This window comes from Echinops telfairi, unplaced genomic scaffold, assembly GCF_000313985.2.
Source record: "Echinops telfairi isolate 266 unplaced genomic scaffold, ASM31398v2 ScPeMD7_7424;HRSCAF=8462, whole genome shotgun sequence".
NCBI lineage: Eukaryota > Metazoa > Chordata > Mammalia > Afrosoricida > Tenrecidae > Echinops > Echinops telfairi.
Genome location: NW_022111324.1, coordinates 63,481,857 through 63,506,334, shown reverse-complemented (window position 1 = coordinate 63,506,334; position 24,478 = coordinate 63,481,857). Strand labels below are relative to the sequence as shown.

The 24,478-nt window shown below is 40.2% G+C and overlaps 1 protein-coding gene across 1 annotated transcript in view; it reads left to right on the top strand.

Annotated features, from left to right (window-relative positions):
- USH2A (usherin) overlaps positions 1 to 24,478 on the top strand; it is a 949,135-nt gene that overhangs the window by 360,823 nt on the left and 563,834 nt on the right. Inside the window, exons 22-29 of the mRNA XM_004700145.2 lie at positions 1,638 to 1,764; positions 4,540 to 4,641; positions 6,681 to 6,860; positions 9,913 to 10,043; positions 16,029 to 16,302; positions 19,387 to 19,590; positions 19,724 to 19,804; positions 22,883 to 23,077. Of these exons, the coding sequence (XP_004700202.1) occupies positions 1,638 to 1,764; positions 4,540 to 4,641; positions 6,681 to 6,860; positions 9,913 to 10,043; positions 16,029 to 16,302; positions 19,387 to 19,590; positions 19,724 to 19,804; positions 22,883 to 23,077 (1,294 nt within the window). The remainder of the gene's footprint in view (positions 1 to 1,637; positions 1,765 to 4,539; positions 4,642 to 6,680; positions 6,861 to 9,912; positions 10,044 to 16,028; positions 16,303 to 19,386; positions 19,591 to 19,723; positions 19,805 to 22,882; positions 23,078 to 24,478) is intronic.

Here is a 24,478-nt window from a genome sequence, read left to right as displayed (position 1 = left end):
AAGGGAGTTTTGGTTTACCAGCAGTATTATTTAGTGAGGATGTGGCAAAGCTGCATTATCTTATGCTTAGTCTTACTTTTTGACTAACATTTTAATGTTACTAGTGTGCTAACTGTATTATACTGAAAAGTGGTCACTTGGTAATAAGCATTAAGATGGAAGGATTTTAGATAGATAGATAGATAGATATAGATATAGATATAGATATAGATATCTTCACTCAAACTTCTTTTCGCTACTGTCTATTCTTGGGTCCTGCTGCTTTCCAGCTCGTATGCATTTCAAAAGCTCTATTTAAGTATATGTGTGAAAATAAATCCAAAACCAACCTATATACACAAATATATGTACATGTGTGTACACACAACACATGCACTCAGAAGCTTTGACACATGCAGCCCAAAGGTAAATGTAATGACTTCCCGGTGGTGGTACCATTCTCACGACACGATCTGCGTTGTTTCGCACCCTCAGCATAGACTCTTTGAACCTTTGTGTTTTCCTTGTTGCTTTGAAATCACTGTTGTCAGTCTTTACAGGGGTACAATACTTGCAGATGACTTATGGAAAATAAATTGAGCTAAGCTGTTGCTTGGTTTTAAAAATGACTTAATGGGATAGTTTTGGTTCAAGAATTAAAATTGTTTCTAGGCAATAGATTGGGTGGGTTATAAACCTAGTAAGTCTGGTTTCCTTGAGAATTTGAAGTAGTGTCCAATGTATTTTGTCCTTTTGATTAGGATTCTTCTAGTAAGGAGACAGTAGTTCATGTAGACAATTAGTCCACTAAGGAACTAATGTTGTTATAATGCTGTATACTGTATTGTAATACTATAAGTTATAATACCTCACCTGTAAGTGTCAGGTTTTAGTCTATAAAGTACTCTGTACTGAATTCAACCCTGTGAATATATTTTTACATTTACTAACAAGTGGCTAATTTTTGTGAGTCACATTCATTCTTTTTATTAGAAGGGTAGAGAAGCTCAGAGAATTTAATTGGCCTGATCTCTCCCTATCTTTAGAATACATTTCAAATGACATTTTACTGGTTTTAAATTCTGCTTTTAAAATTTTTCTGTTGTTATCATGAAAGTTAAAATGAAAATTTCTAGAATAGCAAATCCATTACCTTTCTGCTGAACATTTAAAAGCAAACAAACAACAACAAGAATAAAAATTCTGCCATAAAATGATGCTGATTCACAGCGACCCTATGGGACTTGGTAGAACTACCTCTGTGATTCGCGAGGCTGTTACTCTTTAGTGGAGTAGAAAGAAGCCCTGCCTTTCTGCCCTTTTGTCCCCCAGAGTGGCTGGTGGTTTGAAGCTGCTGAGCTTGTGGTGGGCAGCCCAGTGTGTAACTGTCACATGGCCAGGCCCCTGTTCCCATGAACACCACTACTCAAAATTCAAGTGATCTTTTAAGAGATACACTGTCAAAGAGAAGTTCTTTTTAGATTTGAGAACCATTCGTGTTCACAGGACATCACAGAAATCAAGCTAAGTGATGCTAGTCATCAACTTTAATTTTGAGTTCTCCTTGAAATTTATTTGTGTTTTCATCGGGGTATAATGTTGTGATAAACACACGCATTTTAAAATTTATACTTGTTTCTCCTCCTCCACCCTGCAAGGGATCACCAGTGAAAGTTACAACAACGAATGATGGTGGTAAACAATATAGTGATGGTGAATGGCATGAAGTAATTGCTATTAGGCACCAGGCTAATGGCCAAATTGTTCTCGATGGACAGTACACAGGTAAGAGCTTTCTTGGATTATAAGTGGTTCTGTGGACACATGATGGTGCCATATTTTTCTGTTGTTTATATTTCCATGTCTCCTCTTCTTCATTGCCACTAAATTCCATCTAAATTGGTGTTGAATTTACCTTTTGGGTTCTCCGAAAACGATGCCTGCAGCCCAGTTCTCCTTCCTGCACGGCTTTGCTGAAACAAAATTAAGCACAACCTCACTCTCCACAAAGCCAATAAAACCGAGTAGCAATGTTGCATCCTTCAGAGCACTCGGTAGTTTGCAAGGGTTCCCTGCCATTATTATCTGTTACCTTTGACCTCCAGAGGCAAATACTGTTTTTTGTTTTTTAAGCAGCTATTACCTACATTGTAGAGTGAAGGGAAGTAAGGCTCGGGAAAGTTATATAAAATTTCTCCCTATATTTGTAGCTGGTAGGCAGCACTCTCAGGAAACATATTCTGATTTTTCAATTCTAAGTTCAGTATTTTATCCAGTCTACTCTACCTACCGTATTCATGTAATTATGAAATATCTCCAGTATCTGTTTTTGAGGCACATTTTCATTAATTTGAACAGTGTTATTTAATTGACCAACTACTATATGCTTGGCGTTATTCTAGGTACCCTGTATACAAAAGCAAACAGAGCATTGTGAGAGTTACTTATTCAGGGAATAAAGGAAAAAAACAAAATGAAAAATATTGAATAGTAAAGTGGGAGAGCAGAAGCATGTGTGTGTATGTGCCTATGTGTATCTCTGTGTGTGTATGTATGTGCCTATGTGTATCTGTGTGTGTGTGTATATGTGCCTATGTGTATCTCTGTGTGTGTGTGATTTTGTATCAGCCATGTGGGGATTGTCACAGAATGTCTATGATAAGGCAATATTTGGGCTGAGATATGAAGGAGTGAAAGAGGAAACCAGGCAAATATTCAGAGAAAACATATTTAGGCTGAGGAAACACCAGGTGCCAGACCCTGAGCTGAAGGCATACCACGCAGGGCATGTCAGAGGTTGGCAAGAAGGTCCACGTGGGACTGGGGAATAGAGGTGGTCACTATAGATCAGGAGGTCAATGAAAGCCAATTCGTAGGCTTCTGCCATAATTGGGGCAAGAAATGCTCGTGGCTTAAGCCAGAGTGACTTTGGGATGTAATGAGAAATGGTAGAATTCTGGCTATATTGTGAAGGTCAAATGAAAAGGATTTGCTGAGGGTTGAGGTAGTCAATCCACCACCACTGCATTGATTCTGGCTCGCAGTGACTCTATAGGACAGCATACAGCCATCCCCTTTGTTTCCCAGCACTGTAAAAAAAGCAGGAGCTTCGTTTTCTCCCTCAGAGTAGCTGGTGGGTTCAAATGCTGGCTTTATGGTTAGCAATCAGTAACCCACTATACCACCAAGTCTCCTTTTGAGGTAGAATAGAGTAAAGCAAAACTTCTGTAACTTATGCTATAATAAAAAAAATAAATAAATAAAATAATTTTTAAAAAAGCAAAAAACTTATACTATAATATTTATTATAGTAAGCACTGTAGACTTTTTAAGCCATATCGTATGAAGCTATCATAGAAAAATATATAAATGGACATAGGTCTTCCAAGAAATTTTTATTTCTAAAAACAGGCATAAGCAGGATTTAACCCTTAACTGGTAGTTTTCTAACATCCCTAGTCTTTGCTGAGGTAGAGTAGGGGTTGTCAAACTATCATTTAAACATCAAATCCTGCTTATGCCCATTTTTGTAAATAAAGTTTTCTTGGAACAGTTATGCCCATTTAGTTTATGTAATTGCCTAAGACCATATGGCTTACAAAGTCTAAGACATTTAATAAGTTAAATATTGCAGTGTAATTTTCACAGAAAGAGTTTGCTAACCCGATGTAGAGCAAGGGTGGGAACATCCAGCCTAGACACCTTAGAAAGCCTGAAGAAATCAATACTAACTAACATCGAATGCCACACTATAGAAAAACAGCCATCCCATTTGAGATGAATTGATGAAATGTTATACCAACTATAGCAGGCTAATTTTTAAGTTGAGAACAGTGGCCCTCAAATGATGTTACACATATCCAATGGTCCTTGGCAGAGGAAAGGTTCCCCAGTGCTGAAGTAGAGCACAGCTGCAAGGCATGGGGTCTGCACCACTGGAAAGATGTAGTGGCCATAACTAAGTTGGAGAAGCAGTCTGGAAAGAGAGATTTATAATTGAGTTTTGAACATGCAAAGACTATGAGTTGGTTAAGTGTAAGCATATTAAGCAGCTTCCTGGATACATGAGTGCGAGTTGAGGGAGAGATGAAAGTTTGGAGATACAAAGTGGGAGAGGTCAGGTAAGGATTACAGTTGAAGTAGGGGATTGAGGGAAATTGATTGTGGGGCTTGAGGGGAGAAAAAGTTATCTCCCTCTAAAGAAGGCAATACTTACACAGTATTCTTAAATGAAGACGTTCATGTACAATAAGGTCCAAGCTCTACTGGATCTTGGCCCTGGCAGTTTGCACTGGTGCCCACCCTATCGTCATATTATGGAGCATGTAAGGAGTGTGTGTGGTTAGAGAACGGAAGCCCTCTGAGAGGGGAAGGGGTCTGGGCCATTCCTACATCGAGACTCTGGGAAGGGAGGGTGAAAGTAAGCCAGAATAGCCACTGAGGTCAAAGGAGAATCAGGGGAAAGAGCGCTCCCAAAGCTCCACCCAGGGTTTTATCATTTATTAAAGTGGTCGAACTAGACTAGTCTCCTGAAGTTAGCATTCTTTCCTCCTTGAATAGGTTCCTCTGCTGCCCTGACTGGTAGCACGGTTATCGGAGACAACACAGGAGTTTTTGTGGGAGGGCTGCCCCAAGATTACACCAGCCTCAGGAAGGATCTTGGTGAGTGTGGTCAAGGTTTACTATATAAGATATATGCTATCACCAAAATTCAGAAACTAAACAACCTAGATTATTTAAAAATATGAACAACTGTTGGTGTTTCTGTCTCCAACTGTATTTCCTATATTGCTATGTTAAATAATTCCTTTTATGTTTCATTCTTGCTTTAGGAACCACATAGTACTTGTGTTTTAAATGTCAGCTCCCAGTTTTCCATATACACCAAGAGTTCATCAGATGCTTGGTGAATTTAGTTACGTTAATTTAAATCAAAGGTGTACTATATCAGGATTTGTTCTCTGTATAGAATTTTCTAAGATTTTAAATGAAATATAATGCAACACAGAAAGGAAGAACTATGTGTCTGATTTACATGCCACATAGAGTCAACAAAGGGCCCTTAGTACTTCTTTTGTGACCAGTCCTTACAAAGCCATGGCTGAATAAAACATGGTCTTTTTCAAAATAGACCATATAAGCAGATAAACAAATAATTCTCATGTGATGCTATATATGCTTCAACTGAAAGATGGACAAAGTCCTTTCCATGATTTTAGGACAAGAAAGAATAAATGCACTCTAACTCATAAAAAACAAACAAAATTAAACTTCTGCAACAACAAAAATTACCCTTCAAATGTGTGGCTAATAATTCTAAGATTATCACCAAAATCCTCTCCAAGAATAATATGGTACTCCCAGGTTTCTTCCACAATGTTAAAATGTAACTATCACAAAAGATAATGATAATTTGTTCAAAGATTGTAGCTTTAAGGGAATCAAGATGAATAGATCAAAAGCAGTAAACATTTTCAGTGAATTTTGGCTAGAGAAACATTCAGATCCTCAAGAGGGATTGGAAATATCTTGAGAATAGAGGAATAGAGAGGGTATTCATTCAATTACTTTAGACTGGTAGATAGCTCTCTCTGAAATATTTATTCACACACACACACACACACACACATACACATGCAGTCTCACATACACAATCACTCACACCCACAATCTTTGTTTCTTTGTCTATTTAGTAGACTTAGTGGCTAGGGTAGGTACAGGCACTAGAAGTATAGAACACCCTGATACCAAATACTCTTTCTAGAATGTACATATCTTTATCATAAGTCAATAATTTGACATTTGCATTTAAATTGGCCTTGTACCACTTTGATTGCTAGTGAATAACTCCTAGAACTAAATCTGTAACTTAAAAGCTGAGAACTAAACTTTGGACTGATAAAAACCCACTGCCATTGAGTTGACTCTGCCTCAAAGACACCCCACAATAGTGTGGAACCACTGAGTTTCCAAGACTGCAAACCTCGAGGAAAGCATCCAACCTCATCTTTCTCCTGTAGAGTGCTAATCGATTTGATCTGCAAACTTTGAAGTTAGTAGTCCAACTCTTAACCACTGCACAAACCCAGGCTGTTGCTTTATGAAATAGGTGGTCTCTCACCCTATTATTTTCTTGTTCTCATTCATGTTCTCATGAACGGACTTTCTCCCCTACTACTTATTGTAACTCTGTTTACTATATTGAAAAGCCCACCTAGTCTGGAGAGTTTTAAAATTCAGTTCAATATCAATTCAATATTGAATTGCTAAATATGAACTGTAATTATTAAAGAGTTGAGTAACAGAGTGATTCACAATGATGAGTAAACTCAACTATATGTAAAATTTATTGAAATTGTTCATATTTTAAAAGTACCTATAGAACTTTAAAAAATAATTGGCAAATAAATATTTCCCAGGATGCTCCAACAGACAATATTCATTATCTTACTGGAAAACCGGGATTCTTTACAGTAAACATTTGTTTCTGCAGATGTGGTGTGTCTGAACTAGGGCTGAACCTAGTAAATGTTAACTAGTTACCAAAATGGATGATGGGGTGGTATATGAATGGTTGAGATGTTTATGGTAAAGAGGTGGTGAGAGCTTTATCAATTTCTTTGATAATAAGGGCATGTGAAACTAATACTTGTCAAGATTCTTTAAAATACATATTTCTTGCTGTTTATCAACTCCTGCAGAGATAACTCAAAAGAGTTTTGTGGGCTGTCTCAGGGACATGCATCTTATGAAGAATTATACTCCCTCTGCTATCTGGGAACCTCTGGATTGGCAGTGTTCTGAAGAGCAAGTCAATGTGTATAACAGCTGGGAAGGATGTCCTACTTCACTAGAAGAGGGTGTCCACTTCCTAGGAACAGGTAAGGGTCTAAAATAAACACCAGTGTTACTTAGCATGTGTGTTCCAGTGGGCATACTTAAAATTCTCCTGTCCAGTTACTTAGACTCCATAAGGAATTAGTACACATGGACATGCATACTTATACCTTGATGCACATAAGTATTTCCTCCCTCAAATTTTGAATGTGTAATATAAGTTGTAAAATTTATAAATTATATCCCTGGGTTAAGATCGTGTGCAGCCCATAATAGCTCTCAGTTTGCACATGTTAATGTCACAGAGATCCACTTGTAAGTGTATTGTTAGAAAGTGTAATGCACTCTTACTTAGATGATTGAAAAAAAGTTTTCTTTACCAAGTTTACCCACACTTAATTATTCCCTTATGCAGCCAAATGATATGTGTTTGGAGGGGGCCAACCCCTCACCACTAATCACAGGTTCGATAGGCACAATTGGATGGTTGAGATATATAAATATTATATTAAAGTCATAGAGAGCATAAGAGAATAGAAGAGAGATTGAAATAATGGAGTCAGACACCTTTGATGGTAAGATGCTCACCTCAGCCCCACTTGGTGGTCCACGTGGAGAGAGAGGGAAGGGAACAGTGGAGAGAAGACTGGAGAGGAGAGGGGAAACCAATGAGAGGCCAAGAGGGGAGCCTGAGAGAGAGAGCTCTTTATTGCTAACCCAGGCCTATATACCTTTGGGGGAGTGCAAGCCCAGTAATTACAGGTAAAGACATATGTTACAGGAAGGGGTCGCACTATAAGTTATACAGCCATGAGAGGGGGGCAATCTAGGGATATACACGCAATGGGAAGAGGAGGGATTGGGGATATACATGTGACAAGATGGGTGGATCCTAGATTCAGGATGGCAGCCTAACTTCGGATGTCACTGAGCTGGTTTGAAATGTTCTCCATAGAAACCATTATCAGTAGGGTATAAACCCCACCAAAGGAACCAAGCGAATGGTCTTGAGCCTTTAGGGAGTAGTCCATTGTCCGTAACAGCAGGGATTGGGGCTTACCTGTCTGGCAACTGCCTGCTGGGAGGATGTCTCTAAGCATCTGACCTCCCACCATATGCCAGCAAAAAGCCCCTAATGTTTGGCATGTCTTTGGGGGAGACAAAGCTGGGGAAAAGTCTCTTTATAATCCCACAATGATAATCCTAGATGTAAAATTTCATATCAGCTTTTGAGAGAGAGCTGGGAGTGTAGCCGTTGCCCTTGCCATTGCTTCAAAGGCTTCAGCTAAAAGGAGAGCATGGCGCATCTCTCACTAGCAGTCTGCCTCTGCACCGACCTAAGAAGAGGAGGGGGGAGAAGCATAACGACTTTTATTCTTTGAATAAAAGCGTGCCTCTACCTCTGACATTTATAACTAAGTCACTGAATTATTGTAGTTCTCTTTTATCTTTATCAAAATATTTTTTGGCAGATAATCCACAAGCTACACAATTCAATAATTCAACACATAAAGAAAAATTTTACAATTATCACCACAATACGTGTTAGAACATTTTCTTTGTTCTTCTTCTCATAGTTCTTAGTTCCCTATTTCCCCCTGACTGCCATTGCCATGCCCCCAAATACCTTTATTCATCCAGTTACTGTCTCTATAGAGTAACCTGTCCTCAACTTCATATACCGAAAATGATTTTTAAAAGAAAACAACAACAAAAAAAACTAACAATGATAACAGAGGAAAAAACTCAATCAAAAAAATAAAACGAAACAAAAAACAAAGCAGAAAATGTTAAACACCAGAACAAATTTTAAATGGGTCCAAAGGAAGATCAAATGATAGGGTGTTAAATTTTAACCTAACTGCATCTGCAAGACTCCTCTTTTCAATGCATTCTGCTTGGTGCATGGCTATTACCACATCTGGTTTAGCGTCAGAGCGGATTAACCAGAGGCTTAATTTATGTGTATTTCCCCTTCACCTGAGTAATTAATAGAGATTAATACATATATCAAATCATTTTACAGTTCATTCACATCCAGCAGAATTGTACATTTGCTACCACAATCAGTTTCCAAACACTCTTTTTCTATATGGACTCCTTGACGTCATCACTCCATTACCTCGCCAACCCCTGTGCCACCCTCCCCCTAAAATGCTTATTCCACTTGCTGATTCTATAAGTTTATCAGTCCTAGTTTTCATACCCCCCAAAACAAAAACAAGCTCATACCACAGCCTCAAGAGGGTGATCCCCAATGGCATGGTACTCCTGAGGAAAGATGTGCAACCCAACCACCCAATACAGCCCCCAAATGCATACGATTTTGGAAGCTAGATCAGGTCTAGCCTGCAGCCTAGGGGGACTGGGGAGTTGAGTATCGGTCAGAGGCAAAAGTCTGAGTTGAACAGTTATTGTGGGTATTAAACTGCCTTTGGAACAGAAATCTAAGCACCCTCATAATCTGTATACTTTTACTGTACTCTTTTCTCATTGGCTAAATTCCTCATGGCCAATGTCTCAGACATACCAATTCATTCTGCCACTTTGCTACAATTACATCTGGGATTTCTTAATATTTATTTGATTTTATTTTGGGAGAAATATGCTCAATGAGAGGATGTGAGTCCTATAACACCTCTTAGGATGGTGGTATTACATTGTTATTGTCGGATACAGTTGAGTCAATTTCAATTCACGGCAACTCAGTGAGTAGAACTGTCCCCGCAGGCTTCCTAGAGAATCAGCTTCAAGAGAATGTGCTGCCGGTCTTTTCTCCCAAGGAGTGGCTTAATATGTTCAAATTGCACTCTTTTCCTTTAGCAGCTACATGTTAACCATTGCATTACCAACATTCCTTTAGGAGCCTGGGTGGTTTAAGGGTCATTAGTTGGACTGCGATCCACATGGTCGGCAGTTTGGAACCACCAGCAGTCTGAGAGAGAAAGATTCGGTTGGCAATTCCCTTGTACAGTTACAGTCTGGGAACCACACAGGGGAGTCACTCTGAGCCACCATTGACTCCGTGGCAGTGAGTTTGGATTTTGTTGATATTATAGCAGACATGCTAATGTGTGCATTTTCTTATCTTTAAAGGGTTCCTGGAACTTCATTCATATGTCTTTCATGGTGGAATGGACTTTGAGATTTCCTTCAAGTTCAGAACCGATCAGTTGGATGGACTCCTGCTTTTTGTTTACAACCGAGATGGACCTGATTTTCTTGCTGTATGTCCCTTTACTTACGTTTACTCTGAAATGTCAGCTCCAACTTTAAGTCTCTAAGCCATATGCTAAGATTATATTCAACTGAGATGTCTTTTAAAGCTTTATTTTTCCTTTGTTCACACTCCAGGACCTACTAATTATGAGTTTTAGAGTCCTATACATTTATGTTATAAGATTATGATGATTTTTTAATGAATGTTTTAATTAACATGTTAGTTCTACCAAAATAGACTGGAAACTAAGGAATTGAGACAATCCAATTTCATTTTGGTGGTTTTAGGATTCTAAGATAATTTAATTCCCTTGTTTTTGAACATGTCTAGAACATATCATGTCAATTTTGTTGCTCAGGTAAATGGGAAGGTACATTTTGTAAGAAACAACCAATGGTGGCTCATAGTAACTACCCTGTTCGGTTCTGAGACTGTTTAAGGGAGTTGCCATCAAATTGATGTTGACTCACAGCGACCCTATGGGGTGGAGCTGCCCCTGAGTTCTTGAGGCCTTAACTCTTTCCTGGAATAGAAAGCCCCATCTTGCTCCCACTTTATAATGTTCATTAAGCTGTCTACTTATTGTGTGTCTATGCCCCCTTGTTTGTTGTTGGCCTCTCTACTGGAACATGAGTTCCATGAGTAGAGAGACCTTGGCTGTCTGCTTTACAGCTGCATCCTCTCTGCCTACCTTGACGTGCACTCAGAACTCAGTAAGTGTCGTTGGATGAATGAGTGACCGTGTGTTGTAACAGCCATCATCAGACAGCTCTTGATGTGTGTTGACTTTGTGGAGGCTGTAAAAATATTCATCAATTGACTTCCAAGTGGAGGAGACCCAAAGCCCATCTGTACACAATTGGACATCCCCTCACAAAAGGGTCACAAGTAAGAGATGAGCCAGTCAGAGTGCAGTATAGCACCGATGAAACACAACTTTCCTCTAGTTCAATGTTTATCAATCTTCCAAATGCCACTGCCCTTTAATACAGTTTCTCATGTTGTGGTGACACCCAACCACAAAATTATTTTCATTGCTACTTCATAACTGTCATTTTGCTACTGTTAGGAATTGAGTGACCCCTGTGAAAGGGTCATTCGACCCCCACCAGGGTTGTGACCCACAGGTTGAAAACTGCTGCTCTAGTTATTTAATGCTTCCTTTCCTCCCACTATAATGACCCCAATTCTACCTTACAAATTGGATTAGACCAGAACATGCACACTGCTACAGAAAAGAGCCCACAACACAGGGAATCCAGGGTAGATAAACCCCTCAGGGCCAACAAAGAGAATAGAGATACCAGGAGGATACAGGGAAGGTGTGGGGAGAAAGGGAGAATTGATCACAAGGATTAATACATAACCCCCTCCCAGAGGGAAGAACAACAGAAAAGTGGGTGAAGGGTGAGAGAGGATGATGTAAGATATGAAAAGAATAATCTATAACTTATCAAGGGTTCACGAGGGAGGGAGGGAGGGGGTGAAAATAGGAGCTGATAGCAAGGGCTCAAGTCGAAAGAAAATGCTTTGAAAATGATGATGGCAGCATACGTGCAAATGTGCTTGAAACAATGGATGAGTGTATGGATTGTGTTAAGAGATGTAAGAGTCCCCAATAAAAACATTTAATAATAATAATAATAAATAAAGAGTACAAGTCTCTAATGAATGCTCACATGTCCTGCTATATCACCCTTCATTCTTCTGGGCTTCTCCACTCAATGTCTTTGAAAGGATTATAAGACCCCTTTGTACTAGTAGGTAGTAATGTTAATTCAGGTAAGCAAATAAAATATCTATTTGAAAATTATTATGTTTCAACAAGTATAGATTGAGTGCCTATTTTGTGCTGGGTTCTCCCTTTAACCCTTCCTGCACAGCAGGGAAGGAAGTACGAGGAAGTAGAGATTGTGCAAGTTTATATTATAGTCTTTCGTATCTGAGACTTTGGGATTCTCAAAAATTATCTATCCACATCAATTGTTCTTAATATCCTGAATATATGTAGGAGCCCTGGTGGCCTAGTGGTTGCTCATTGGGCTGCTAACCATAAGGCCAGTAGTTCAAAACCATCAGCGACTCTCTGGCAGAACGATGAGGCTTTCTACTCCAGTAGAGTTACAGTCTCAGAAATCAACAGGACACTTCTGCTGTATCCTAGAGGGTGGCGCTGAGTCAGAACCGCCTGGATAACTGTGCGCTTCATTTCATGGATTCTATTTAACTTACGTGCTATTTACCTATATATATAAGAATATCTCTCCAGTCTTATTTCAACTGATGTCCTGAACTCATATCTTCAACTCCACCACCCTGGATCACTATGCTCACCTAGTTTTCAATCACATTAGCCAGATTGCCAAGGATCAGAGGGGAACTGATACAACCATGATGATGCGTTGCTCTGAGTCTCAGGATCTCTAATTTTTCATTCAATATTTTGACTTTTTTTTAGGATTTGTTAACAGAATAGTTGTGGAATGTTAAAGGAAAAAAATTCTGACTTCCAGGATCTGCCACACCATAACCTTAAAAATCTTCTGATCGTCCCTCACAGATATATCTACTTGAATTAAGCCTAACACTTCTCTCTCCCTCCACAGAAGGGGAAAACTAACAAACAAATGAACTGCAGTGGTATGTTTACAACCAAAGCTCATCATTTCCTTTTATTTTTGATTCCTTTCCTTCTCCTACAAGACCTCCTTCTACTTTGTAGTTCAGATGTTCCTCCTCCTTTTGCTCTTCCCTTAGCTGACAAAATGGTGGCGCTCCATTCATCTTCTTTATTTATTTATTGTACTTAGAAGACCCTCTCTGCTGTGTTTTGCTTCCCTTGAAAGGTGAGTATTTTGTAAGTGATTACTCCTGATATTTCATATTCTCATCTCATTTCAGTGCTCAAATCTGCACAATTATCTCCTGCCCTCCACTAAAAAAGAAAAGCCATTTTATTAAACTATCAACGATCCTCATGCTTATGAATCTGGTAGATAAGTCCCAGTATTTATCTTTTGTGATCCTCCTGTGCTTTATTCACTGGGACATCCCCAGTATAGGTATTTTCATGTGACAATGCCTCTGAGTTTCTCCTGGATGGTCTACGGTCACATTAACCTCAGTATTTCTCAAGCGGGGCTCGCGACCCACATACATACCGATGAGGACCTGTGAACAAAATAGCATCATCTAACTTTTCCTTCTAATGCTTTCCTTTTCATGATGATGATAAAATATCTCGCTCCTCTCTGTTGTGGAAGAAAGGAAGAGAGTAGCTTTGATTTTCTTTTTATTCATCATCTTTATTGACTTTTCTCCTGATAACTTGCTTTTAAAAATGTCCCTTAGACTTAATTTTCCCCGTCATCATCGTTTCTTTATTTTAGGCTTTCATCATTTAAAAAGAATCATGTTCTTTATTAGCAGTATGCTTTTGGTGATCGCCAATATCAGCCCAGCTGTTATTTCGTTTTGTGCTCCCTATGAGTGTGAGAGTGAACTTTCCGAGCAAGGATATGGTCTATGGTTTCAGGCACACATTGATTCAAATGCTATCTCTGTTCTTGCCTACCTTCTTTATGGCAACATTCTTTACTAAGAACCTTCGTCTCTTCACCCATAAAACAGAAAGAATACCCACTCTTAGAATTGTTGTAAGCAAGGGTAGAGACAATTTATGTAAAGTATTTGGTTCAGGGTGTGAAATTTAGTAAAGGTTCACTGTCTACAAATTAACATTATAGTTATGATGATTGGCTATTTAATTCTCTATTTCAAATTCCTATTAGAAGAGAAAAAAATGTTTCTCTACATCATGCAACATTCTTCAAATTCTAGCCTTGATGTACCTGGTGAGAACCTTTCTGATTCTTATGTACCATTTGTATGACCTAACTTTATACCTTCTCATCAAAACATGCCCTTGTACACGTGAATCTCCCGCTCAGAGGGTCTTATATACTTCCAAAATATGTTTTTCAAGCTTCTGCGAATTCCCAGGGAACACAAGGCATCCCTTTCTATGCGTCCATTATACCCCATCCTTGTCTTGATTAGGGTATCCCCTCATTTGGTCGCCTCTGCTATTCGACAGTGGAATGTGTGAGAGCTGTGCATGTACTAGAGCAGCAGGTTCATGAGCACAGTAGGAGATTCCACATTCATTAAAATCAGGGGCAAATCAAGCTCAGAAGCAACAAAGCCCACATGGAAGAAGCACACCAGCCTATGCAACCACGAGGTGTCGAAGGGATCAGGTGTAAGGCATCATCAGAACAAAAAATCTTACCATAGTGAATGATGGGGGGAGTGCGGAGTGGAGATCCAAAGCCCATTAGTAGGCCACTGGAGATCCCCTTGCAGAGGGGTCTCGGGAGGAGATGAGCCAGTCAGGGTGTGATGTAACAATGATGAGAAATACAACTTTCCTCTGGTTCCTAAATGTTTCCTCCCCGCTCCCACTACCATGACTCGAATTCGATCTTGCAAGTCTGGCTAAACCAGAGGAGGTACACTGTTACAGATAGGAACTGAAAATACAGGGAATCCAGGACGGATGAGCCCTATAGGACCAGTGGTGTGCGTGGCAAAACAGGGAGGGTAAAGGGAGAATGGGTAGGAAAGAGGGAACCGATTACATGGAACTGTGTGTGACCTCCTCCCTGGGGGACAGACAACCGAAAAGTGGATGAAGGGAGACGTCGGACATGGCAAGATATGACAAAATACCAATTTATAAACTATCAAGGGCTCATGTGGGAGGGGGGAGCGGGGAGGGAGGGGAAAAATGAGGACCTAATGTCGGGGGTTTAAATGGAGAGAAAATGTTTTGAGAAACGATGTACAAATGCGCTTTAAACAATTGATGTGTGTATGGATTGGGATAACAGTTGTATGAGCCCCTAATAAAATGTTAAAAAAAAATCAGGGGCAAATACATGGGCCATTGTTTACCCCGATGTGCTTTGCAATGATGCGTATATAAAATGGAAGTTTTCACTGGCATTACCTAATTTATTTTGTTACATATATCGTATATCAAAATTTTTATAGAGCTTATAGTTGCTTACAAGCAGGCATCAAAACAGTCATGAAAAAATGGAATGAAAATATAATGAAAGTTTTCCACATGTGTTCAAGTCTCATATTTGGGTTCCAGTAAAATCAGGAGTGGTAGGAAAATTAACTATCACGTATCATTTCTAAGGAAAGCCTATCAAGGTTTTCCTTGAACTTGGTGACTCTGTAGGATAAGCATTGAGCTGGTGATTCAAAGCCCACCAGCTGCTCTACGGGAGAAACCCCAGGCTGTCTGTGTCCATGAAGATGCTCAGTCTCAGGCATGCTACATTGGGTTGTTATGCGTCAGGATTGACTCGGCGGCGGTGGATTTGTGGTTCTGTTCACCGTAGAACAAAACACCTTTATCTAAAACAAGTAAAAGCAATTATGTTATTTAGAGACTTAGAACAACAGAAAGGAAATATTGAATCAAAATTTAACTCACAAATTTCAAGTTGAGTTTAGCCATTGTGAAATCCTGCATAATAAAGCTTGACATTTTGTTTTTTTATTGTTCAGTATTGTCCCCTATTCCCCCCAGCCCCTTAGTTTAAATTGATGTGTGAACTAGTATTTCTCATTTTCTGAAATTTCAAATAAAATGATTGTTCAAGCTGATCTTTTTCAATTATCTAGTCTCTTATAGCAACATTTAGTTTTTTGTATGGCATCACACAATCATTTACTATGTAACAATTTGTTTGGCTCACTACAATATTCTGCAGGTCAGTTATAAGCCTGAACATACACGTTTATATGCTGCTACAGTTCTGTTAAGAATTAAGTATGACAATTTTATCAAGTGCTTTCAGTGAAATCTCTTGCTTTCCTTCAAGAAATGAGCTTTACACTCTCTCCCAACCTCTTAGTCTGCAGTCTTTTTCATATAGTTCTTTTCTTTTCTTTTTTTTTTTAATTTGAAATACAGATGGAACTGAAGAGTGGAATATTGAGCTTTCTGCTGCATACCAGTCTTACCTTTACGCAAGTGGATCTCTGGCTGGGGCTGGACTACTGTGATGGAAAGTGGAATGAAGTGGTTATGAAAAAGGAAGGCTCAGTCATATCGGCAAGCATGAATGGACTGACAGAGTACGTGTCAGAATCCAGGGCCCAGCCTCTGACGGTGAATTCCCCAGTCTACGTGGGAGGAATCCCACAGGAGCTGCACAGCACATATGAACACCTGAGTCTTGAACAAGGTAATCACCCTCTGGAAGAATTCACAAACGAATGGATTTGATCTGTCCAGATGTTGTTAATGGTTCAATATAGCTCACAATCAAGCTGCGAGCAGTGTCAGCTTCTCCTCCTCATCCTCCCCCTCCTTCTTTTTCAGGAGGATTTTTAAGTTCTTAAAAAGGAAAAAAAAATCCCATCTTCAAATAGTTTCATCTGTCACTCAAAAAAATAGATCACTATGGCTATTTATAATCAGTATATTTATTCCAACATGTCTTCATCAAATATAATTCTAATTAGTAAATAAAGGTATTCATTTATATGTTTTCTTCGAAAAATCATAAAGTACTAGTTCTTTTGGTTACTGATCACTATCTGTAGTAACAAACACACACACTAATAACTTGCTGTTCACATCTAGGATAGATGGCTGGGAAACTCAATTTTTTCTTTTTTTAAAACGTAGATGCTAATCCTCCTTCCTTCCCTCCCTCCCTCTCTCTTTGACAGAACTCTCAAGGATATCTAAGAGTTGGTATCATTGAATTTCAAATATGTTCATGGAAAGCCATATATTGTTGATTGTTAATTACTATTAGACAAAAGGAATATGCTTTACTTACAAGGAAAGCACTTAATCCCATGTGTTTGAACATAATCTGATAACCTATTTATAGCCTATTTATATGAAATAGGCTAACAATCACAAAGGACATCTTATGTGCCAAGTAGGATTTGGATGGCTTTAGATAAGACTAAGAGAGACAATGCTTCATAAGAGCCAATGAGCTTGGTGCTATTGTTTTCCTGGATACTGTGCAGATGTGGAAGAACATATAGGAAAGCAGGTTGCCCAAGATCCCATGGCGAGGACGCAGGCAGCAAGCCTAAAACTATGTCTCAGGAGACCTGAGGTCAAAGTCGCCTCTCCTCAGCACCATCAAGTGCTCTCTTTTATGGGCCTTGGCAAGGGATCATACTTCATAAAATAGGAACAGTGACCAACTATGCTCCTATACAGATATTGTTCTTTGTGTATTTAAAAATCTCTAAACCTTGAATGGTCAAAGTGTCCATGAAACATCGATTTGCTAAGTACATCAAGATTTAAATGTCTTTGGATAGAAAATCTATGGCGAACGCTAAGGAGACTTTTAGGAGGGTGGTAGTAAGGAGTTAATGAATAACTGGGGTGTAAGACAGTAATGACATTTTCAAGGCACTTAAGATGTAACAGCAGCTAAAAATATGACATTCTCATAAGGACTCAGGTTTCTGAGATTAGAAAGAGCGGGCAAACCCTTGTATGAGTGAGGTGACATGACTGGCTGTATATCCGGGAGGGAGGAAGCACCAAAACAAAAGCAGAGCCGCTTTGTATCACATCCAAACCCACTCATATGATGATTCTAGAGACCTGGCTAACACTAGAATTGTGAAATGAGGATGAGAGGTGTCAAAAACATCACCCCAGACCCAAGGGGAATAATTTAACATATAATATAACAAAACTGATGACACAGAGAGATATTTTATTTATGAACAATACTTTTATCAGGCCACTATCATCCATATCAGCACTTCTCAAACCACCGATAAGAACATATTGAAGTATAGGAGCTGGACCACAATAAGGACTCAATGCATTTACTATTATTATCTAGTGACCTGGGGAGAGTGTTAAATATGATGATGCTGTAACATAAGAGTCTGATTGAGATGCCTTGAGAAACATTGATCTGTATGAAAAAGAATAGGCTCTGCATGGAGGTGCTGCACACATGTTGGAGTCAAAACAAAGCATGGACAAATCATGTATCTTTCCAATTTATTATCAATGATATTGAACAATTTTTCTGCTTCCTCTTTTATGTGTCTTAATTATCTATGTGTCTTATTTATGCTCCTCAGAGGCTCTATTTTGTGATATTTGATCTGTCTTTTCCATTAATACTGTAGTCTTACTTTGAATCAAACTTCAATTCACTACCCTCTTCTTTTGGAAATACTAACTCTTACTACCATTGAGTTAATTCTGGCTCATGGTGATTCTGTCCTTTCAAACATGATAGTGCCTTATTCATAAAGAGTATGTGTGAGTGGCAGCAATCCCCAACTCAGCTCCACATGTGCCCTCTGTTACACATTTGTGCAGTTTCGCAAGCAGAAATGGCAAACCTCATTGAACTGATCTCTGTTTACACAAACAACTGCTCTTCCCTGGCCGACTGGATGTCTTATGGTTCTCTAACCAAACAAAGAAGCAAATACTCCAAACCTATTTCACTCTCTTTCTCTGTTAAACGTAACAGAGCTGTGTTACCTTGTGGTCAATGGGATACAATGTGTCCTCTATTGGAACCTCTGGGAGCTACCATTGCCAAAGGTGAAAGTTGGTCACTGGCATGTTAGCAGGATGGGAAACTGCTGACCATGTTGTGTATGCCAGGCTCTGGAGCCCAAAGAAAATAGTAGAATACAGCAATAGCTCTCCTGTACACATATTTCACTGGGAGCGTGTTCGGTATCTCATGTCATTATTATGCCATCCATTGAATAGCTCAGAAGTCCAGTATATTGTGAGACTACCGTCACTTGCTCTGGCTCTCTTGCATAAAATCCTGAAAGTGTGTATTTTTCCTCAGTGGCTTATTGAATAATCATGTTAATTACAATAGCCTTTTTGGCACTTAAGAAACGCTGACTTAGATAGATTGCTTCATCTTCCCGAAATGGCAAGCCCTTTCTATGATCACGTACCTTTGTCTACATTTTATTTTTTGAAGAAAAAAAATAGAGAGGGAGGAAATGCAAACCTGAGGAAAGAGAACAAATGCTTTTCAGTACCCAAAGCTGGATTTAACCGCTGGCAGATATCTATTTTCCCCACCAAACAGCAGAACTAGACATCTCATTCCAGCCTTTTCACCCGATGCAAGGCAAGAGGTGGCATAGTGAATTTTTCAAAGAAGCCCCAGAAGTATGATAATTTGTATTTGAACCCCGCCCCCACCACATCAAATGTAGTGCTGCAGAGGACAAAAATGATTGGTAATTAATGACTCGAGCCCGTTACGTGATACTAACCCCTTACTGTTTGCTAGGTTTTGGTGGTTGCGTGAAGGATGTTAAATTTACACGAGGTGCTGTCGTTAACTTGGCATCTGTGTCCAGCAGTGCTGTCAGAGTCAATCTGGATGGATGCCTATCAACTGACAGTGCTGTTAACTGCAGGGGAAATGACTCCATCCTGCTTTACGGGGGGAAGGAGCCGAGTGTGTATGAGCGCGGTCTCCAGCCTTTTACAGGTAAGATGGACACCTCTAAATTCAGAGTTGCATGGCTCCTATGCAGCCCCAATCCCAATGCCCTCCCCAGAAGCCCCACACTGGGGCTAGATAAGTAAGGTTTTAATATTTCTATTTTTTATTTCCATTTAAGAATACCTGTATCGAGTGATCGCCTCGCACGAAGGAGGTTCAGTATATAGTGATTGGAGTCGGGGACGTACCAAGGGAGCAGGTAAATGCAATTTACTTTAAAATATATGTGTGCCGTACACACACGTGGTTGGTTGTGTACCCTTGTTAGGGCATGCTTAGAAAATCAGACCTTAGCACACAGCAGCCGTCTCCCTGCTACCTCGTGAGTAGGCGTTCCTTGAAATGGCTGAGGAAGTCAGTGGACTTGTTTATTTTTCTTTTCAGACTTTGCTGAAGTTTGATTCCTTTCTCTAAAGATGCAAAAGGAGAGTCAGGTGGTCTTAAGGATTTCATAGGGCAGACTTACGGTCATATGCCTAAAATAGGGCACCTGCCACCCTGCGTAGTTCCGGAAGCTGAGCTGGGACGACTGTTAGAAGAGGCTGGCGCGCTCTTGCTTGTGTTGCAGAGTCCTGTTTGAAACCTGTGCCTTCGTTGCAAACAGCGGTGTCTTTTCTCACACACAGCAGACGCTTGTTAGGGTGTCGAGTACTAGGATCATACAATGACTCCTGGGATAGAGTTGGGAGGATACTGCTGATTTGTCTAACTTTCTGTATTAGGAGGAGAAATAACTGGGAGATAGATGACATTAGATCTAATCTCCGACCATTGACATGTGTTCTCCTTCTTTCTGTGACTATCACAGCATTCAAGACAGTCTCGTCATGGAATAAGGTCTGTCACGAAAAGCTTTGTGAGTGAGCAGGCCTCTCCTGTCGAGGGTCAAATATTTCTCAGAAAGGCGAGAGAATTTCTAAGTGCTTGCCTCTTATGCCCTTTGAAGTAGGCTTATCCTCAGCAAGTCACACGTTGTCTAAAGAGGTGCTTTTCAGTGAAGTAAAAATAAAAACCCCAAACTCACTCCTATCTAGTTCATACCAACTCACAGTGATCCTGACTGTAACTGTTCACGGGAATAGAACGTCTCATCTTTCTCTACAGTGACTGGTGGGTTTGAACTGCAGACCTTGCAGATCGCAACCCAACTCATAGCAGCAACATTCAGGAGGGCTGATTCTTTCCCCCAAAGTAGTCTTTCGTCTTTATTATCAATAATGGGTTGCCAGCAGAGGCATCCTTTGAACAATTTTCTTTATCTAATAGATAACCAAGTGCTTCGAAGTTGTGGTTATTGTGGGTGTCAAGTTGATTCCAATTCTTACACCAAAACTGAACTCACTGCCATCAAGCCGATGCCGACCCAGCGACTCCCTGAGGGTTTTACGAGAGTGGAAAGCTCAGACTTTCTCCCGCAGAGTGACTTGTGGTTTCAAACTGCTGACCTTGGAGATGGCAGTCCAAGGCATAGCCACTCTACTGACAGACTGAAACGCCCTGCAAGAGTTCTTACCCAGGAACCTTCGTCGGAGCGGATCGCTAGGTCTTGTCTCCTGGGGAGCCACTAGGGGGTTCACACAGCCTAACTCTTTCTAAGCAGCTGGTCACTCAACCCTTGTACCACTGGGGCTCTGAGATGGGCGATTAAGAAATCTTTTCAAGGCTCTCTGCCTAGAGATTTTCTAGAAGAGGGCAGCGTTTGACACTTTCCAAGGTGATTTAAATGATCATCTATTACGTAGAAGCCGAATGGTATCTTAAAAACGCAGGACAAGCTCTAAAATAAAATGTTCATCTGGTACCTGCATGCCGTCTGCCCCTGGTCCACACTCCTCTACCTTAGTAACAAATATGCTGTAAAATTGGCCTTGAGTCCCAGTCAGCAATGTAAATAGATGGCTTGAAATGACATTCCTTATGCAGCTCACTAGCCTCCATTTTGCGTGCCACGGCGCAAATAGGCAAATAGAGGTCTAAATTCACAGCAATGATCTGACAACAAAGTCATATGCCATAAATCCATATTTACAATCTGACCACAACACTGAGCAGCTACATGCTCCCGCGGGTTGGAGAATAATTGCACTCTTTAATTATGTTTGAGTCAGTTTTGCTCTGTCCCTTACGAGAAGACCATCTGTTAGCCAGTACTGTACTTTGCCCTGTGCCACGTTTAGAGCGAGTGGCATCAGCACTTGTCCCTTCACTTGTGTGGCCGGCACCGCTGTCTGTAGGCTCCGGTGACGTTTTCAGTGCACAGACCGGGGTGCTTCACCTCAGTGCTTCCCCTCATCCTTGGTGGTCACTTTGTCTCCCCCGAAGCTGTCCGATTTCATGGGTCTGAATAGTCCAGGCGGAGAGGGTATTTGATGTGGGCGAACCAGCGATCCTCCTTCGCCAGGGCTCAGGAGTGCCTGAGCAGTGAGAGCAGGTCGCCCATCCATCACCCTGCCACGGAGTTCCTTGGGCTTTTTCTCAGTGTCCCCAGTGCAGTCAGCTGTGATGAAGCTGTTACTGATCAGAACGAAGGAAACATCTAATAAATAGTTAACGCTATAGATTTGTAAGAGTAGGGGCTGAGCACACCCTGCTTCCTTGTGAGACTTGCAGTTCCTGTCCACAGTCTCCTTTTGCATTATTGTTTAGAGATTCTTTGAAGAAAGCGTCTCTGAGAAAGAGTTGTTTCATCTGAGGGCCACCACCTACCCCACCCAAAATCATGCCAGTAGGAATGCTTCCCATGTAGCATACCTGGTCGAAGTTCTTTTTTAACGTTTTATTTGAAAATGATTTCATTTTTAAAACTGGAACCAGAAATTCAAGAAACACGCCGTCACATTTGTGATTTTTGTTGTTGGCTAATTCATTGAAGATATAAAAATGTCAAACCACTATATGTATAATAACAGTCTAATTATCTTGCTTCCAAGGGGTACATCATTATATTGCTTAAACTTGTTATCTGCCTACCATCCACCTCCTTCTTTACGAGTGATGTTTAAATGTGTCGGGTACATTAAATGTTTTTGGAAAACCTGGACTAGACTTGAGAGAATGTTATGTCGATGGAGTTTTGATGGCTTTGAAATATAGCTTAAACTGAATGGCTCAAGATGTGCAGTCATATTAAATCAATGCTGAAAAGTTACAACGGCAATAAATTGTATTTATGCTAATGGTTGAGTCTGATTTACTGCGGCCATTAAGAGTGAAGAATAGGGGCAACAGTCTTCTCCGAACTGCCATTTCCTCTATTTTCGATTTTATTCTTCCACAGCTCCACAAAGTGTGCCAACTCCCTCCAGAGCCCGCAGCATAAACGGATATAGCATGGAGGTGACTTGGGAGAAACCTGTTGTGGTTCCAGGCATAATTGAGAAGTACATTCTGAAAGCATACAGGGAGGACCAGCCCCAGCCATCTCTGCTTCCCTCGGCCAGTGCTGAGTTGGTCAATACCAGCATCTTCACAGGTAACAATTGCTTCAAGGGTATCGTTTCCATGTTCTTTTTAAAATAAAATGGTTCCAGCTTCCATCTCCAAGTACATTCATGCATTAACACATTAATATAAATTTATATTACACATGCAATTGGTAACACATATATGATATATGTCTTCTGCTTTAAATCAACAACAGCAACAAAAGTGTAATGTGTTGACAGCCTGTATCTCCCCAGGATAAGAAGGACATGTCTGCAGTATGCTTAGATGACTGGATCACAAGGCTGATATTCTCCCTGTGCCCCAAAGATGAAGTTGTGGGTGGCTCTAGCCAGTTAACACCCCAGCAGCAGTATTTTGGGGATCCTATGTCTACGCTACACAGCATCAGCTTACCTATTTCACTGTGCAAAATTTACTCTTTGGGACCAGCCCCAGTTCACACCACCATTTATTATTGTAAAATTGCTCATTAAACCTAATTATTTCAAGGTGGAGGAGTCTGAGGGCACCAGCAGTTTGACTGTCACTTCGGTGAATCGATTTTTCACAGTGTGGCCTGCCACGCAGAGCGATTAGAGGGTAGCGCCCTCGTGCCAGTGGACTAATCCGTTCCACGCTCCAGGATGGGCCTCTGTAGTAAGACAGCCATTTTCCGTTTCAGGAACTGCTAAAACACACTTACACGGAAAGTCACATTTAAGTCTTTGCCCAGAAAACAAAGGCAAAGGGTATCAATACATTTGATAGAAAAAACGGGTTCCTCCCTAGATAACTGTACATTGAAATTTTATGTAACTTTTAGAGTAGTTTTAATCATCTTTCCAATATACCTTTCTTCAGCAAACCCATCTCATTGTTTAAATCTTGCCTATATTTGCTTTTGGAGGCCTGGTGGCCTAGGGATTCTGGGTTGGGCTACTAACCAAAAGGTCAGCAGTTCTAAACCACCAGCCACTCCATGGGAAAAGGGTAAGGCTTTCTACTCCCATAAAGAGTTACGACTTGGAAACTTACTGGGGCAGTTCTGCCCTGTCTAAAAGGATCACTATGAATTGGTATTGACTCAATTATAGTTACGTGTATTTTTTTCTTTTTCCTTTTGTATCTACAATCCAACCATGCCACAAATTTTTAAAATCTCACCTTCATCTTTTTCTTTATATTTTATAAACATGGTAAAAATCAGCCTAGATTAAGCCCATGGCTCCCCTTTGCTCAAGTTGTGCATGGGAACTAACAGGCTGGAAAAATTCACTGACAATTCTCGACTTCCAGAATCAAATGGCCCCTCCAATAACAATACTGAAGTTGCCATATTTCTATACACACCCCTTCTTTCATTCCCCATATGAAATGTATTATATTTGCCATATTACCTAGATGCTAACTTCTCTTCATTCACCCACCCTCTACTGATGATCTTATA